The sequence below is a fragment of the Mobula hypostoma genome, chromosome 23 (genome assembly GCF_963921235.1).
Source record: "Mobula hypostoma chromosome 23, sMobHyp1.1, whole genome shotgun sequence".
In the NCBI taxonomy this organism is placed as follows: domain Eukaryota; kingdom Metazoa; phylum Chordata; class Chondrichthyes; order Myliobatiformes; family Myliobatidae; genus Mobula; species Mobula hypostoma.
The window spans coordinates 4633244-4650479 of NC_086119.1; the positions used below are offsets into that span (position 1 = coordinate 4633244).

The window sequence follows — 17236 nt, forward strand, 5'->3', positions numbered from 1 at the left end:
CTGCAGGCAGGAAGCATGTTCCCGCTGATGGGTGAGTCCAGAACCAGAGGCCACAGTTTAAGAATTAGGGGTAGGCCATTTAGAATGGAGTTGAGGAAAAACTTTTTCACCCAGAGAGAGGTGGATATATGGAATGCTCTGCCCAGAAGGCTGTGGAGGCCAAGTCTCTGGATGCTTTCAAGAAAGAGATGGATAGAGCTCTTAAAGATAGCGGAATCAAAGGTTATGGGGATAAGGCAGGAACTGGATACTGATTGTGGATGATCAGCCATGATCACAGTGAATGGCGGTGCTGGCTTGAAGGGCCGAATGGCCTACTCCTGCACCTATTGTCTATTGTCACTGTGTAAATGAGGAACTGGTTATAAATGCCAGCCAAGACAAGAACAAAGACTAATGCAGCTGATTGGCTGTTCTCTGTCTGGTCAGGGGAAGATGAGCAGGGGGATTGGGAATGGACACGTCCCAATGGGCCTCTGCTATCTAGGTCCATGGAGTTCGTGACGTCAGCAGCTCCTTCCTTCCCATTCTCCTACAACCCTCTGATACATACTTAAAGTAAAGATGTGGAGGCTTTAGAGAGGGTGCAGAGGAGATTTACCAGGGTGCTGCCTGCATTAGGGAGCATGTCTTGTGAGTAATGTCTGAGCCAGCTAGGGGTTCTCTCTTTGGAACAGATGATGAGAGGTGACTTGATAGACAAGATGATAAGAGACAGAGACAGAATGGACAGTCAGAGACATTTCCAAGAATGGAAATAGTGAATAGGAGAAGACAAAATCTGAAGGTGGTTGGAGGGAAGCATATGGGAGGTATGGTGGTCAGAGGTAAATCTTAAAGAGAGTGGTGGGTGTGAGGAACACCCTGCCAGGGATGGTGGTTGCGGGACATTCAAGAAACTCTTAGATAGGCGCAAGGATGATGTAAAAATGGAGAGCTATGCGAGAGGGAAGGGTTGGATAGATCTTTGAGCAGGTTAGAAGGTGAGCCGAGGACCTGCACTTGTCTGTGCTGTTCTCTTTAACACCCACAACTTTACTCGCTCCCCCCAGCCGCGTTCCGGAGCTCTGCACTTCCTCCCCGACACCCTTCCCCTGTTTGGTAAGAACCATGTGAAGGCTTCTGGAAAAAAAATCGATTTCCTTCTCATTTCAGTTTGCACAAGAGGAATTCAGCATGAAATCATTTCACTGTTCCACGTTTTAACTCCTGTTGTGTACAGACCCGAGATCTGCGTCTGAAGTAAAACTTGGAAGTTTGTTTCCCCCCCCCCCAGTAACATAACATGTCGCAATGCCTCGGGCGTCACATTTTACTAATCCTGACCCATACGTCTTTGGAATGTGGAAGGAAACGGGAGCGCCCGGAGGAAACCCACGCAGCCATAAGGACCAGACAATGGCGGTCATTGAACCCAAGGGCAACGCCAGTAGCCTCACACCACCATCCTGTGGTTCAATTGGCGCCGCTGTCTGTGAGCAGTTTGGACGTTCCCCTCGTGACCTCCGGGTGCTCCGGTTTCCTCCACATTCCAAACACGTACGGGATAGGATCAGTAAATTGCGGGCACGCTGTGTTGGCGCTGGAAGCGTGGAGACATTCACGGGCCGCCCTCAGTGCATCCTTGATCACTCGATTTGATGCAAACGACACCTTTCACGTATATTTCCATGGAAACGTGATAATTAAGGCTAATCTAATCTTTCTCTAGTCGTCCGTCATTGGCTCTGTTTTCACCACTCTCTCGCCCAGGTACTTACCAAGCCCTGCGTGAAGAAGTTCTCCTTCAAAACTCCTCTAAATCCTATCCCCATCTATATCCCATTCTGGAACGCGGGTTGTGTTTCCCAGTGGGACTTCCGAATATCATAGATCAGTGCGCGACAGGCCGTTCGGCCCAGACTATTGTGCTGATCCTGATACCAATTCACACTAAATGTCCTCCCTGTATCATCCATATCCCCCCATTCCTTTCATACTCATTCAGTACCTCCTGCACCTAATAAAGTGGCCGCGAGTGGTAACCCAACCACTTCGAAGTTCCACGTGTGCGTTCAGAGATGCGGTTCTGCACCGCTGCTGAAGTTATTTGAGTTACTGCCGCCTCAGACCAGACTGACTATTCTCCTCTGACCTCCCTCATTAACAAGGCAAGGCAGGCAGCGGCAAGGAAAAGTGATATGTTGGGGTTTCAGCGCCGGCACTCTCGGTCAGAACTGGATTTGCGGCTTAATGTCGCAATCAAATGAAGTATTTTCTTCCCCCAGCACTGCCGCTCCTCCCTCAGCGCCGCCCTTTATCCCCACTGCCCGGCTGGCTGGTGGGTGCCTCCCCGGCGGCTGCAGGTACCCGGGAGCCGCTCCGCCGTCTCTCGCTCCAAGAGTTCGTTTGCACGGCCGGGCACTCGACCGCTTCTCCCCTCTCGCGGTCTGCGGCAGAGCCAGGACGGGAAGGGCGCCCGCGGCTTCTGGCGCCGTCAGGGAGCTCAGTCCGGCCGGGGGCAGTCAGTCAGCCTCCTCAGTGAAATAGCGAGGGAGTTACTAAAAACTTCGAACTTGCATCGTTTGGTGAGTGAGCGCCTCGGGGAGGGGAGGGGAGGGGAGGGAGGGAGGGATCCCGGTCCTCGCTGCTGGGAGCTCCCGGTGGAGAAGGCAGACCACTCTCTCTCTCTCCAGGAGCGCAGATTCACGTGTCTAAACTTCCCCTTCCCAGGACGAGCTTAATACTCCCGGCTTAGTTAATTGGGAACTTTTCCGAGTAATGCGGCCGGGGGACAGAGACGTTTTCCCCACCCTCACCCATTACCTGTCAGCGTGTACTCTTCCCCCTTTCCTTTCCAGTCCCAAAACGAAGCGCTGGAAGCAACCAGCAGTAACTGTGGGAAGAGAAACGTAACATTGCCCCTCACAACTCCCCCTATAAAACACCCTCCCCTTCAGCTGCCACCCCTCCGCGTTCTGGCTTCTTTCCAGTCCCGATGAACGGTCTCGGCTTAAAATGTTGACCGTGCATTCCCTTCCATAGATGCTGCCCGACCTTCTGAGCATTATGTGTGTGTGGCTCTGGGTTTCCAGCATCTGCAGAATCTCTTGTGTTCACCAGAGTTTTGGGTTCAACCCCTACCCCCGGCGCTTGTGTGTGTGTGTGTGTGTGTACCAGCGGGTTATTTAGTCTCTGATTTAGTTCTTGCAGGAACGGGGCCACAGGACACACCCCATCCAAACACCATCAACCATCTGGCCAATGGCACTCAGGCAGAGTCTTGGGCTAGATTATTTTTGTGTACCTGTTTTTTTCTCTGCTTTCGTGACTATATGTGCTATGAGCAGGGTGCTGCGGGTACTGTGTTTTGTGCCAATAATACCGTGCTGGAGTTTGGAAGAATGGGAGGGAGGGGATCTCATTGAAACCGACTGAATACTGAGCGCCCGATACTAGGTAGCTTCTTTTCACGTTATACTGTACTGTACAAAAGTCTTAGGCACGTACTGTATATAGAGCTGAGATGCCTGACTTTTGCACAGTACAGTACCATAATTATCAAGGGAGAGCGGAGAGCGAGTTTGTAAATGTGGAGGGAGCAAAGGGTGTTGAGAATGGCGAGAGTGGAGCGCCGCGGGGGGGCGGGTGTGGGACAGGTGGCAGAGGAGTGCCGGGGCAAAGGGTGGTGTGGGTGCAGACACACCCAGTCCTGAGACAACAGGCATGGTCATTTGATTCCAAACAATTGGTTTATTGATCTTTTTTTTAGATTATGAGGACACGCAGTCCTCGTTTATTGTCATTTAGTAATGCATGCATTAAGAAATGATACAATTTGTTCCTCCAGAATGATATCACAGAAACACAAGGCAAACCAAGACTTTAAAAAAACTGACAAAAACCACATAATTATAACATATAGTTACAACAGTGCAAAGCAGTACCGTAATTTGATGAAGAACAGACCATGGGCACGGTAAAAAAAAGTCTCAAAGTTTCTCGAAAGTCCCATCATCTCACGCAGACGGTAGAAGGGAGAAACTCTCCCTGCCATGAGCTTCCAGTGCCGCAAACTTTCTGATGCAGCACCCTGGAAGCACCCGACCACAGCCGACTCTTGAGTCTGTCCGAAAACTTCGAGCCTCCGACCAGCCCTCCGACACGGAGCACCGAGCACCATCTCTGCCGAGCGCTTCGCCCCCAGCCCCGGTAACAGGCAATAGGCAAAGTCGAGGATTTGGGACCTTCCCCTCCAGAGATTCTCGATCGCACAGTAGCAGTGGCAGCGAAACAGGCATTTCAGAAGTTTCACCAGATGTTCCTTTGTGCTTCTCACGTCTGTCTCCATCAAATCAGGATTGTGCACGGCATCCTACTTCACAAATACTATATCAATTCGGAGCGGCCGCGTGCTCCATCTTCTCCTCCCCTCATTGCAGGATGTCTCTCTTGTGCTTCCCGCTCCCTCCCTTCTCCCTTCCCCTTTTCCCACCCATTAAACCCCTCTCCCTGCCGCCTTCCCACTCTCAGTACACAATAGAGACCCAGATCAGAATCAGGTTTTTCATCACTCACACGTCATGATTTTTCTTCGCGGCAGCTGTACAGTTTAATGCATAAAGTTACCACAGTACTGTGCAAAAGTCATTGGCTGGAGATACGTACCTAAGACTTATTGCACAGTACTGTCTGTCAATGATTTGGTGATGCCTTTGTGGCCAGTTTTGCAGGCGATACGAGGGCAGGTGGAGGGGCAGGTAGTGTTGAGAAAGCAGGGACCCTGCAGACTTTTACGGACCGGGAGACTGGGCAAAGAAGTGGCAGATAAAATACAGAGTCAGGAAGTGAGTGGGCGTGCACTTTGGTAGATGGAATAAAGGTGTAGATTATTTTCCAAAACGGGGAGAAGATTTCAGAAATCAGAGCTGCAAAGGGACTTGGGGTTCTCTGAAGTTACCCTACAGGTTGAGTCGGCAGTAAGGAAGACAAATACCAGGTTAGCATTCATTCCCAGAGGACTAGCAAGGATGTAATGGTAAGACATTGGTCAGACTGCACTCGGAACATTATCAGTGATAAAGAGCTTGGGGCTTTCCAGAATTTTTTTTTTCAAAAATGTCCCTAATGTATCTGCTTCTTCCACCTCCCCTGGCAGCACTGTGTAAAAATTCCAGCTCTGACATCCCCTCGATATTTACCTCTAATTATCTTAAAATTATCAGCCCCCCCCCCCCGGAAAAAAGTCTCCAGCTGTCCTCTTATCATATGCACCTCTATCCAGACTCCTCTCATCCTCCCTAACCCCAAATGACAGGAGGGCTTTGGAGCACCGAGGGTGAACGGGGCAGGCTTGGGTCGGCGTCTCGAGTTGGGCCACATGGAGGACGCTTCTCTCTGACAAGGGCAAAATGTTCTCTCCACCGTCAGTGGATCCGGATAATCCATGGCGCTGTTTCAGGGTGACCGTCCCGGCCCTGTATGCGGTCTCCATAAATCAATCCGAGGCTGCCCCCTTGGGTGGGGAATCCTCTCGGTAACGCTGGGAATCCGAATCAGGTTCCCTGTCACTCTGCTGGCTCCGGGCCTGTACTCGCTGGAGTTCAGGAGGATGAGGAGGGCTCTCATCGAAACCTCATCCAACATTCAAAGAACTCGACAGCGTGGACCTGGAGAGGATGTCTCCTATAGCGGCAGAGTTTAGGAGCAGAAGGCGCAGCTCCAGACTAGAGGGACGTCACTTTGGAACAGAGATGAGGAGGAATTTCTTTCACGACATAATTTCATGAAATCTGCAGCACGGTGTCCAGAGCAGAACTTTATTGTCATTGCTCAAGACGACAAGATTACGATGCTACTCCAGCCCATGCAAAATAGATACATCAATGCATGACTTAATTCCCATAATTATCATCATCGTCAGCGATCACTCACAGTCGAGTGTGGTTCTTCACCTGGTGTTTGATGTGGTCCGTTGTGGGCCTTGAAATGACTGAAGAGGCCGACCCGTGACCCACAAGTCCGCTTGCAGAGTTGACGGTGCAGGTCACTGAAGGAAATCTTCACATGTAACGTGACTTGGATGGTCCATAACACGCAAGGGCCATCGGCGTCATTCAGCTGCACTACTGCCCTGGGGAAGAAGCTGTTTTCAGTCTCACCGTCTTGGTCAGGATGTTTCCATATTGAACAGACAGTGTCCGGGACGGGATGGGGCTTTAATGTTGTTACGAGCACGCCGTAGGCATCGAGAGTTGTAGATTGTCTCCAGGTCCGGTAGTTGAGTCCCAATGATGTGCTGAGCTGTCCCAATCAGCCGTTGGAGGACTTTGTGATCCGTCTTGCTGCAGCTAGAGTCCCACACTGCGAATGATAACAGATTAAGATTACTATAGATTACCATCAGAAATAAACAAACAAACAACGCAAAGAGAGCAAATTAGTGAGGTAGTGATCATGGACCATTTGGAAATCTGATGGCAGAGAAAAAGAAGCTGTTTCTAAAACGTAGGGACTTCCTGGTGGTAATAATGACAAGAGGTGATGGTCCTTCCTGCCGGACGCGGCCTTTGAAAGATATGGGTGACGTGAGGCGCTGGTGTCGGGGGAGTCACCAACCAGAAGGCAGACCTTCAGAGCTACTGGGGCAGGGTTGTGGGGGGAGGAAATGGTTTCTCACTCAGGGAGTGGTTGGGGAATCAGAACACCCTTTGGACCAAGAGTTGGGAGCAGAGCTTCTCATTTAGGGGGAAGTTTGTGGGGTTCTGAGATTTTAAAACAAGGAGCATGGTTCTTCAAAGAGAAGACACTGAGTGCAAGGGAAGTTCTCAGCTCTGTGGTCTCCAGAGGTTTGTTTGCTTCTGCTTTTCTCGAGTTGATGAGTCACAGAGCAATACAGCTCAGAAATAGGCCCTTCAGCCCAACCAGTGCATGCTGACCCAGATGTCCACTTCAGCTAGTCCCATTTTTGCACTAAACTTTTATGCTTTTAAACCTTTCCTATCCATGTACCAGTGTACGCTGCCCGGTGAAAAGATTGTAGATTGGCTTTATTTGTCATGTGTACTTCGAAACATAAAGTGAAAGATGGCAGCGCAACGCATCGCGCACGGCCGCTCCAAAATGATATCAGTATTTGTTAAGTAGGTATCGTGCACAATCCTCATTTGATGGAGACAGACGTGAGAAGCACGGAGGAACATCTGGAGTAACTTCTGAAATGCCTGCTTCACTGCCGATGCTACTGTGCGATCGAGAAGCTCCGGAGGGGAAAGCCCCAAATCCTCGACTTTGCCTATTGCCTGTTGCCAGGGCCGGGGTCGAAGCGCTCGGCAGAGATGGTGCTCGGTGCTCGGTGTCGGAGGGCTGATTGGAGGCTCAAAGTTTTCGGACAGACTCAGAGTCGGACTGTGGTCGGGTGCTTCCAGGATGCTGCATCGGCAAGTTTGCGGCGCTGGAGGTTCATGGCAGGGAGAGTTTTTTTTCTTCCTTCTACGTCTGCGTGAGATGATGGGACTTCCGAGAGACTCTGAGACTTTTTACCGTGCCCATGGCCTGCTCTTTATCAAATTACAGTATTGCTTGCACTGTTGTAACTATGTTATAATTATGTGGTTTTTGTCGGTTTTTTTAGTCTTGGTTTGTCTTGTGTTTCTGTGATATCATTCTGGAGGAACATTGTATCATCTCTTAATGCATGCATTACTAAATTTCAGTGAAAGAGGTCTGTGTGTCCTCATAATCTAATAAAATGTGCCAAAATGTGCCACAGTCTGAGGAAGTGCTGGGGACAGCCCACAAGTGTTGCCATGCTTCTGGCACCAGCATAGCGTTCCCACAATGTACAGATCGTGACCCGCACGTCTGTGGCAGGCGGGAGGAAACCAGAGCTCCCGGAGGGAGTCTCGGGGAGAACGGACAGACGGCGACAGGAATTGAATCCCAATACCTGTCGCTGCGACGCGATATACCCACCACAGCCCTACAGTGCCGCCTCATGTTCAGTTTTGGGTGACGTCTCGCTCTCTCTCTCTCTCTCCCCCTGCACAGACAATGGATTACAACCTCAATTTACTGCTGCAGCCAGACGAACTCGATGGATGCTCCGAAACGGAGAACGAGAAAAGGAGGTCAGTACCTGTGCTGGGCCGATCTACTTTCTGGGTCCCAGTTCCCCGGAAGTCATAGAGCACTACAGCACGTAAGCAGGCCCACCTAGTCTGGGCTGAACTACTAATCGGTCTAGTCCCACTGACCTGCACCTGGACAACAGCCCTCCGCACCCCTCCCATCCGAACTTCCCTCCCATCTGAACTTGCCCTCCGCACCCCTCCCATCCAAACTTGCCCTTCCACCTGGACAGCAGCCCTCCCCTCCCCACCCCTCCCATCCGAACTTCTCCTAAGTGTTGAAATCAAACCCACATCCACTACTTCCTCTGGCAGCTCGTCCCACACTCTCCCACCCTCTGAGTGGTTCCACACTCTCCCACCCTCTGAGTGAAATTCCACGCTCTCCCGCCCTCTGAGTGAAGTTCCACGCTCTCCCACCCTCTGAGTGGTTCCACACTCTCCCACCCTCTGAGTGAAATTCCACACTCTCCCACCCTCTGAGTGAAGTCCCACGCTCTCCCACCCTCTGAGTGGTTCCACACTCTCCCACCCTCTGAGTGAAATTCCACGCTCTCCCACCCTCTGAGTGAAGTTCGACGCTCTCCCACCCTCTGAGTGAAGTTCGATGCTCTCCCACCCTCTGAGTGGTTCCACACTCTCCCACCCTCTGAGTGAAATTCCACGCTCTCCCACCCTCTGAGTGAAATTCCACGCTCTCCCACCCTCTGAGTGAAGTTCGATGCTCTCCCACCCTCTGAGTGGTTCCACACTCTCACCACCCTCTGAGTGAAATTCCACACTCTCCCACCCTCTGAGTGAAGTCCCACGCTCTCCCACCCTCTGAGTGGTTCCACACTCTCCCACCCTCTGAGTGAAATTCCACGCTCTCCCACCCTCTGAGTGAAGTTCGACGCTCTCCCACCCTCTGAGTGGTTCCACACTCTCACCACCCTCTGAGTGAAGTCTCACACTCTCCCACCCTCTGAGTGAAGGAAGTCCCCCTCAGGTTCCCCTGAAACTTTCACCTTTCACTCTTAACTCATGACCTCTTGCTCTAGTCCCACCCAACCTCAGCTGAAAAAGCTTGCTTGCATTTACCCAATCTATACCCCTCATAATTTTGTTTACTTTTTTACAAAGGAATCAAAGGGGGGGAGTTCCCCTCATGATTCCCTTAAATATTTCACCTTTAACCTTTACCCATGACCTCTCGTTCTCGCCTCAGTGGAAAAAGCCTACCTTTGACCAGCAACTCCAAGTTCAAAGTTCAATTAAATTTATTATCAAAGTACATATATGTCACCATACACAACCTTGAGATTCATTTTCTTCATTTTCTCGTGAACATACTCAACAAATCTGTAGAAAATAACCAATAAAAGACCGTCCAGCCAGGCTGTTCAGCCAGAGTGCAGAAGGCAACAAACTGTGCAAATACAAAAAGGAGAATCTGAATCAGGTTTATTATCACCGGCATGTGTGTTGTGAAATTTATTAACTTAGCAGTAGCAGTTCAATGCAATACATGATAATATAGAAAAAAAAGTAAATCAATTACATTAAGTATATATATGAATATTGCTTAGTTAAATAAATAAAAAATAGTGCAAAAACAGAAATAATATTTTTTAAAAAGTGAGTTAGTGTTCATTGGTTCAATGTCCAATTAGCAGAAAATAAGGAATAAATATCAAAAACATGAGATGAAGAGCCCTTGAAAGTGAGTCCATAGGTTGTGGGAACATTTCAATGGTGGGGTTATTTCCTTTGCCTGGTGGTTGAGGGGTATAATTGTTCCTGAACCTGGTGGTGTGAGTCCTGAGGCTCCTGTACCTCCTTCCTGTTGGCAGCAGTCAGACGAGAGCATGTCCTGGGTGGTGGGGCTCCCTGATGATGGATGCTGCTTTCCTGCGACAGCGTTTCATGTAGATGGGCTTTACCTGTGATCCACTACTTTTTATCGGGTTTTCAAGGGCATAGGTGTTTCCACACCAGGCTGTGATGCAGCCAGTGAAGTATTCTTCATTCCCGGCATGTAGGCAAACCTAGCGTTTAGCCTTCCTATAATGAGGCAGCAGAACTGAACACAATACTCCAGGTGTGGTCTAACCAGGGTTGTATCGAGCTACAAGATTACCTTGCAGTTCAAGTCCCCCCCTCCCCCCCCAACGACAACGATGAGTACCAGCGGACCATACACCAGTGGCCGACCACTTCTGCCCTCCTCAGTTGTTCATAACGCTATGGTCGTCCCGTCTCAGATCACTGGCCACACTGACCGGAACATCCCAAGGGGCCTATAGAAAAGTACAGTGAAATGTGTCGTTTGGGTCAATGGCCAACACAGTCCGAGGATGTGCTGGGGGCAGCCCACAAGTGCCAACACACTTCCAACACCAATGTAGGATGCTGTCAAATTACCGACCCTAACCCGTATGTCTTTGAAGTGTGGGAGGAAACCGGAGCACCCGGAGGAAACCCACGCGGTCACGGGCAGAACGTACAAACTTCTTACAGGCAGCAGCGGGAATTGAACCGCGATCGGTGTTTGATGGCTCAGTGGAGTTTTGTGCTAGCCACTATGCTACTGTTTTGCAGGTTGAAGAACAATCTGGGGAGGCAGCTGTCATGTTCTGTCGCAGAGGGGAACGAGGAGAAATTCAACAAGGTCCTACGTATCATTCACATCACCAGGATGAAACTGACCGAGCCCTGGTTCTCGGGTAGGGACCTGCCTCGCAGTTCTACGGCCCTGTGTTATCACCCACCCTGGTCACACATGGACTGAAGGGCCAGTTAGCAGTCGACACTAGTGGTCTGGAGTCACGTAGATTCCAGACAGCAAAAGAGTAGCAGGCCTGATGAAACTTTAAAAAATTACAATAGGTGTAGATAGAGTAACAGAATCACTTCCCCAGGGTGGGCGTGCTTTTAAGGCTGGCGGGGTGGAGGAAACGTTCAAAGGTGACGTGAGGGATGAGTTTGTTACACAGAGAGGGGGGGTGACTGCAATGGGTTACTGGGTTAGTGGTTAAAGCAGATATTCTGGAGGTTGAGTACCAGCACTGGGGCTGGGTATTGGGATGAGGTTGGGTATTGGGGGATATTGGGCTGGGGTCGGGTACTGGGATGAGGTTGGATATTGACGGATATTGGGCTGGGGTTGGGTACTGGGATGAGGTTGCGTATTGATGGATATTGGGCTGGGGTCGGGTATGGGGATGAGGTTGCGTATTGATGGATATTGGACTGGGGTTGGGTACTGGGATGAGGTTGCGTATTGGTGGATATTGGACTGGGGTTGGGTACTGGGATGAGGTTGTGTATTGATGGATTTTGGACTGGGGTTGGGTACTGGGATGAGGTTGCGTATTGATGGATATTGGACTGGGGTTGGGTACTGGGATGAGGTTGTGTATTGATGGATTTTGGACTGGGGTTGGGTACTGGGATGAGGTTGTGTATTGATGGATTTTGGACTGGGGTTGGGTACTGGGATGAGGTTGTGTATTGATGGATTTTGGACTGGGGTTGGGTACTGGGATGAGGTTGCGTATTGATGGATATTGGACTGGGGTTGGGTACTGGGCTGAGGTTGGGTACTGGGATGAGGTTAAGTATTGAGGGATATTGGGCTGGGGTCAGGTACTGGGATGAGGTTGGGTATTGAGGGATATTGGGCTGGGGTCAGGTACTGGGATGAGGTTGGGTATTGAAGGATTTTGGACTGGGGTCGGGTACTGGGATGAGGTTGGGTATTGAGGGAATTTGGACTGGGGTCGGGTACTGGGATGAGGTTGGGTATTGAAGGATTTTGGACTGGGGTCGGGTACTGGGATGAGGTTGTGTATTGACAGATATTGGGCTGGGGTCGGGTACTGGGACGAGGTTGGGTACTGGGACGAGGTTGAGTATTGACGGATATTGTGCTGGGGTCGGGTACTGGGATGAGGTTGGGTATTGAGGGATTTTGGACTGGGGTCGGGTACTGGGATGAGGTTGGGTATTGACAGATATTGGGCTGGGGTCGGGTACTGGGACGAGGTTGGGTATTGAGGAATATTGTGTGTCAGGGAGGAGGTGGGGGACGGGTGGGGGAGAAGGAGCTGGGGAGGAGGGAATGTTAAAGGGAGAAATGAGAGGAAGGAATTAAAACTCTGGCCAAAACCTACTGTCCTTCTACAGACTATAAGACGGGGAAGACTTGCCTGATGAAAGCTTTGCTGAATCTGAACAGCAGCACAGAGGGAATAGTGAAAAAGCTGATCGAGGCGGCAGAGGAGAACAATTGTTTAAGCCAGCTGATTAATGCTGAATATACTGACAAAGATTACAAAGGTGAGTTAATATGATACCTCTGATCTCGCTCAGACTGGGGATGGATGGTTGGACAAAGCAGCAGGACAGGAGTACAGGAGGGATGTTGCGTCAGGGTCCTCAAACTGCCTGTCACCCCGTGCACTCTCCGAGCCACACAAAGCAAAATGCCGCAGACTCGGGACAGATGAAATAAAAGCAGAAGGTGCTGGAAATGTTCAGTGGGACAGGCAGCATCTATAGAGAGAGAAAGAGAAGAAACAGCTGAAGTTTCAGTTCATGACCTTTCAGTTTACGATCTATGATAACTTGATAGGCTATTTAAGAAGTCATATAATGTGTTATCCTTCATTAGTCAGGGGACCGAATTCAAGAGCCATGAGGTAACATTGCAGCTCTTCATCAGACCAGCTGGAATATTGTGCTCTGTTTTGGTCTCCTCATTATAGGAAAGATGTGGAAGCTCTAGACAGGAGATTTGCCAGAATGCTGCCTGGATTAGAGAGCATGTCTTATGGGGATAGGTGGAGTGAGTTAGGGCTTTTCTCTTTGGAGAGGAGGAAGATGAGAGGTGACTTGATAGAGGTGTGCAAGATGATAAGAGGCATAGATTGAGAGAACAGCCAGGGACTTTTTCCCAGGGTGGAAGTAGCTAATACCAGGGGGCATAATTTTAAGAGGTGGGGGGGGGGATGTCAGAGATTTTTTTTTACACAGAAAGTGGTAGGTGTGTGGATCACACGGTCAGGGGTGATAGTAGAGACATTCTGACATCTTCCCTCTTCCTTTGAAGAAGAGTCTCAGCCCAAAACGTCAACTATTTGTTCATCTCCACAGATGCTGCCTGACCTGCTGCATTCCTCCAGCAGTTTGTGTGTGTCGGTGGTACAGGCAGATACACTAGGGACTTTTAAGACACTCTCTGTACCTTAGTACACATGTCAATAAGAAACCACTGTATCAGTTTAGTCTGGTCTTACCTCAATGAACGCATTTCTTCAGAATCAGATTTAATATCACTGGCAACTGTGGAATTTTGTTGGTTTGCGGCAGCAGTACATTGTAATGCATAATTTAAAAACCTGCAAATTACAATATCAAATATGTAATATTTTAAATAAAGAAGTTGAAAAAGAGAGCAAAAAATGTAGTGAGGTAGTGTTCATGGGTTCAGGAACCGCTTTCGAAATCTGATGGCGGAGGGGAAGAAGCTGTTCCTGAATCATTCAGTGTGTGCCTTCAGGCTCCTGTACCCCCTCCGTGATGGTAGCCATGAGAAGAGGGCCAGTCCTGGGTGGTGGGGGCTGCCTTTCATAGAAACATAGAAACATAGAAAATAGGTGCAGGAGTAGGCCATTCGGCCCTTCGAGCCTGCACCGCCATTTATTATGATCATGGCTGATCATCCAACTCAGAACCCCGCCCCAGCCTTCCCTCCATACCCCCTGACCCCCGTAGCCACAAGGGCCATATCTAACTCCCTCTTAAATATAGCCAAAGAACTGGCCTCAACAGTTTCCTGTGGCAGAGAATTCCACAGATTCACCACTCTCTGTGTGAAGAAGTTTTTCCTAATCTCGGTCCTAAAAGGCTTCCCCTCTATCCTCAAACTGTGGCCCTCGTTCTGGACTTCCCCAACATCGGGATCAATCTTCCTGCATCTAGCCTGTCCAATTCCTTTAGGATCTTATACATTTCAATCAGATCCCCCCTCAATCTTCTAAATTCCAACGAGTACAAGCCCAGTTCATCCAATCTTTCTTCATATGAAAGTCCTGCCATCCCAGGAATCAATCTGGTGAACCTTCTTTGTACTCCCTCGATGGCAAGGATGTCTTTCCTCAGATTAGGGGACCAAAACTGCACACAATACTCCAGGTGTGGTCTCACCAAGGCCTTGTACAACTGCAGTAGTACCTCCCTGCTCCTGTACTCGAATCCTCTCGCTATAAATGCCAGCATACCATTCGCCTTTTTCACCACCTGCTGTACCTGCATGCCCACTTTCAATGACTGGTGTATAATGACACCCAGGTCTCGTTGCACCTCCCCTTTTCCTAATCAGCCACCATTCAGATAATAATCTGTTTTCCTATTTTTGCCACCAAAGTGGATAACTTCACATTTATCCACATTAAATTGCATCTACCATGAATTTGCCCACTCACCCAACCTATCCAAGTCACCCTGCATCCTCTTAGCATCCTCTTCACTGCTAACACTGCTACCCAGCTTCGTGTCATCCGCAAACTTGGAGATGCTGCATTTAATTCCCTCATCCAAGTCATTAATATATATTGTAAACAACTGGGGTCCCAGCACTGAGCCTTGCGGTACCCCACTAGTCACTGCCTGCCATTCTGAAAAGGTCCCGTTTATTCCCACTCTTTGCTTCCTGTCTGCTAACCAATTCTCCACCCACACCAATACCTTACCCCCAATACCGTGCGCTTTAAGTTTGCACACTAATCTCCTGTGTGGGACCTTGTCAAAAGCCTTTTGAAAATCCAAATATACCACATCCACTGGTTCTCCCCTATCCACTCTACTAGTTACATCCTCAAAAAATTCTATGAGATTCGTCAGACATGATTTTCCTTTCACAAATCCATGCTGACTTTGTCCGATCATTTCACCGCTTTCCAAATGTGCTGTTATCACATCCTTGATAACTGACTCCAGCAGTTTCCCCACCACCGACGTTAGGCTAACCGGTCTATAATTCCCCGGTTTCTCTCTCCCTCCTTTTTTATCCGAGGGATCTTTCCCATGTTCCCTGCTTTTCCAACCAGTCACCTTGTGGGATTTGTGGGACAAGACACCCACCCCCCCCCCGCAACAATCACTTATTGTTACAGTTGATGTTGACACTCATCCTCCTTCCTGCATTTGAATGAAATCTGTTTCATCAGCTCTGCCGACAGTTTCCACACCTCGCTTTCACAAGACGTGAAACTGACTCTTACCGTTCAGAGTGTCCTTTAGTATCATTTCCAGCACACCAGTCCAGAGAACGAAGTAACTGTTACTCCAGATCCGATGCAGACCAAAAAACACACGAAGATAAACACATAAAATAGCTTATGTACATAGATTGATTATATGTCCATAAAGTGATGCTAGGGACAGGAGTGTCTGTACGTAAGATGGCGGAGGGGTGGCTAGTGGGTGGAGGTGTTGATCGGTTTGTTAGTTTAGGGAAAGTAACTGTTTTTGAGTCTGGTGGTCCTGGTGTGGATGCTGTGTAGCCGCCTCCCGAATGGAAGTGGGATTATTTGTCCAACTCCCATTTCTCTCTCCATCTTGGCTTCTGTCTCTCTCTATGTATCTATCTTATCTATCTTTGTCTCTGTCTCTCTCTCTATCTCTGTCTCTCTCTATCTTTGTCTGTCTCTCTCTCTATCTCTCTCCCTCCATCTCTATCTCCCTCTGTCTCTACCTCTCTCACTCTCTCTCTCTCTGTCTATCTCTGTCTCTCTCTACCTTCGTCTCTCTCTCTCTTCGTCTCTCTCTCTCTCTCTCTGTCTCTACCTCTGTCTCTGTCTCTCTCTCTATCTCTGTCTCTCTCTATCTTTGTCTATCTCTCTCTCTATCTCTCTCCCTCCATCTCTCTCTCTATCTCCCTCTGTCTCTACCTCTCTCACTCTCTCTATCTCTCTCTCTCTATCTGTCTCTATGTCTGTCTCTCTCTCTCCCTCCCTCCATCTCTCTCTCTCTATCTCCCTCTGTCTCTACCTCTCTCACTCTCTCTCTATCTCTCTCTCTGTCTATCTCTGTCTCTCTCTACCTTCGTCTCTCTCTCTCTCTGTCTGTCTCTCTGTCTATCTCTGTAACTCTCTACCTTCGTCTCTCTCTCTCTCTGTCTCTCTCTCTCTCTCTATTTCTCCCTCTATCTCTATCTGTCCATCTCTATCTCTCTCTATATCTGTTTTTCTCTCTCTATCTCTCTATCTCTCTATCTATCTATCTATCTCTATCTCTATCTCATGGAAACAGTAGACACCCATATTCCTCACCCCATTTCCTCCCGTCCGGACTCCATCCCACGCCCTGGAGCTCTGTCCTTCTCGTGTCTCTTCACACTAATTAGATGATGAGAACACTCAGTCCTCATTTATTGTCATTTAGAAATGCTTGCATGCATTAATCCAGGCACCACTGCAGATATTTGGCGAACCCGGACATCTCTGAGGTCCGGGGAGAGTCCCCCATGGTAGGTAAACCATGAATACCGCCCTGAGGTTAGTGGGTAGGAGGGCTTGATTGTGGTGGAAGAGCCTTTGGGAGCGTTTCACATGGCTAGTACGATTGGGTGGGCGCGGTTGTCAGGGGAGGGATTCTACAGACAAAAAGCTGGATGCGGGTGCGGGTTTTGGTGACGAGGTGGGTTCTTAAACCCGAGAGTACCGACATTTGTTTCCGTCCTCCCCCCGAGGTCAAACAGCCCTTCACATCGCCATCGAGAGGCGCTGCCCTGACATCGTGCGCCTCCTGCTGGAGAAAGGGGCCGACGTGAATGCGCGGGCCACGGGCAAGTTCTTCAAGCTGAGCGAGCAGCGGAAAGGCTTTTACTTCGGTGAGTCCCTCCTGGTCAACGATGGTCCACTTCCTTGTGGGATCCCTGGTGACGCCAGGACTTGCTTCCCTTCCCTAACTCTCCTTCAGGATTACTGGCGGTGGGATGTTATGTTGCAACTGTATAAGGCCAAATTTGGAGTATTGTGTACAGTTCTGTCACCTACACACAGAAAATATGTAAATAAAACGGAAAGAGTGCGGAGGAAATTGAAAAGGATGTTGCCAGGATTCGAGGATCTGAATCTGAGTTA

General features: G+C 49.3%; 1 protein-coding gene across 2 annotated transcripts in view; it reads left to right on the forward strand.

The window, feature by feature from the left end:
• Positions 1–2204: 2204 nt before the first annotated feature.
• Positions 2205–17236, forward strand: part of LOC134336938 (transient receptor potential cation channel subfamily V member 3-like) — a 55496-nt gene continuing 40464 nt past the window's right edge. The window contains exons 1-5 of one of the 2 annotated variants that reach the window (XM_063031630.1): positions 2205–2567; positions 8029–8108; positions 10689–10813; positions 12276–12428; positions 16852–16983. In XM_063031630.1, the coding sequence (XP_062887700.1) occupies positions 8032–8108; positions 10689–10813; positions 12276–12428; positions 16852–16983 (487 nt within the window). In that variant the 5' untranslated portion in view covers positions 2205–2567; positions 8029–8031. Of the gene's footprint in view, positions 2568–8028; positions 8109–10688; positions 10814–12275; positions 12429–16842; positions 16984–17236 lie in introns of both variants that reach the window. The other variant, XM_063031629.1, reaches the window with a different exon arrangement.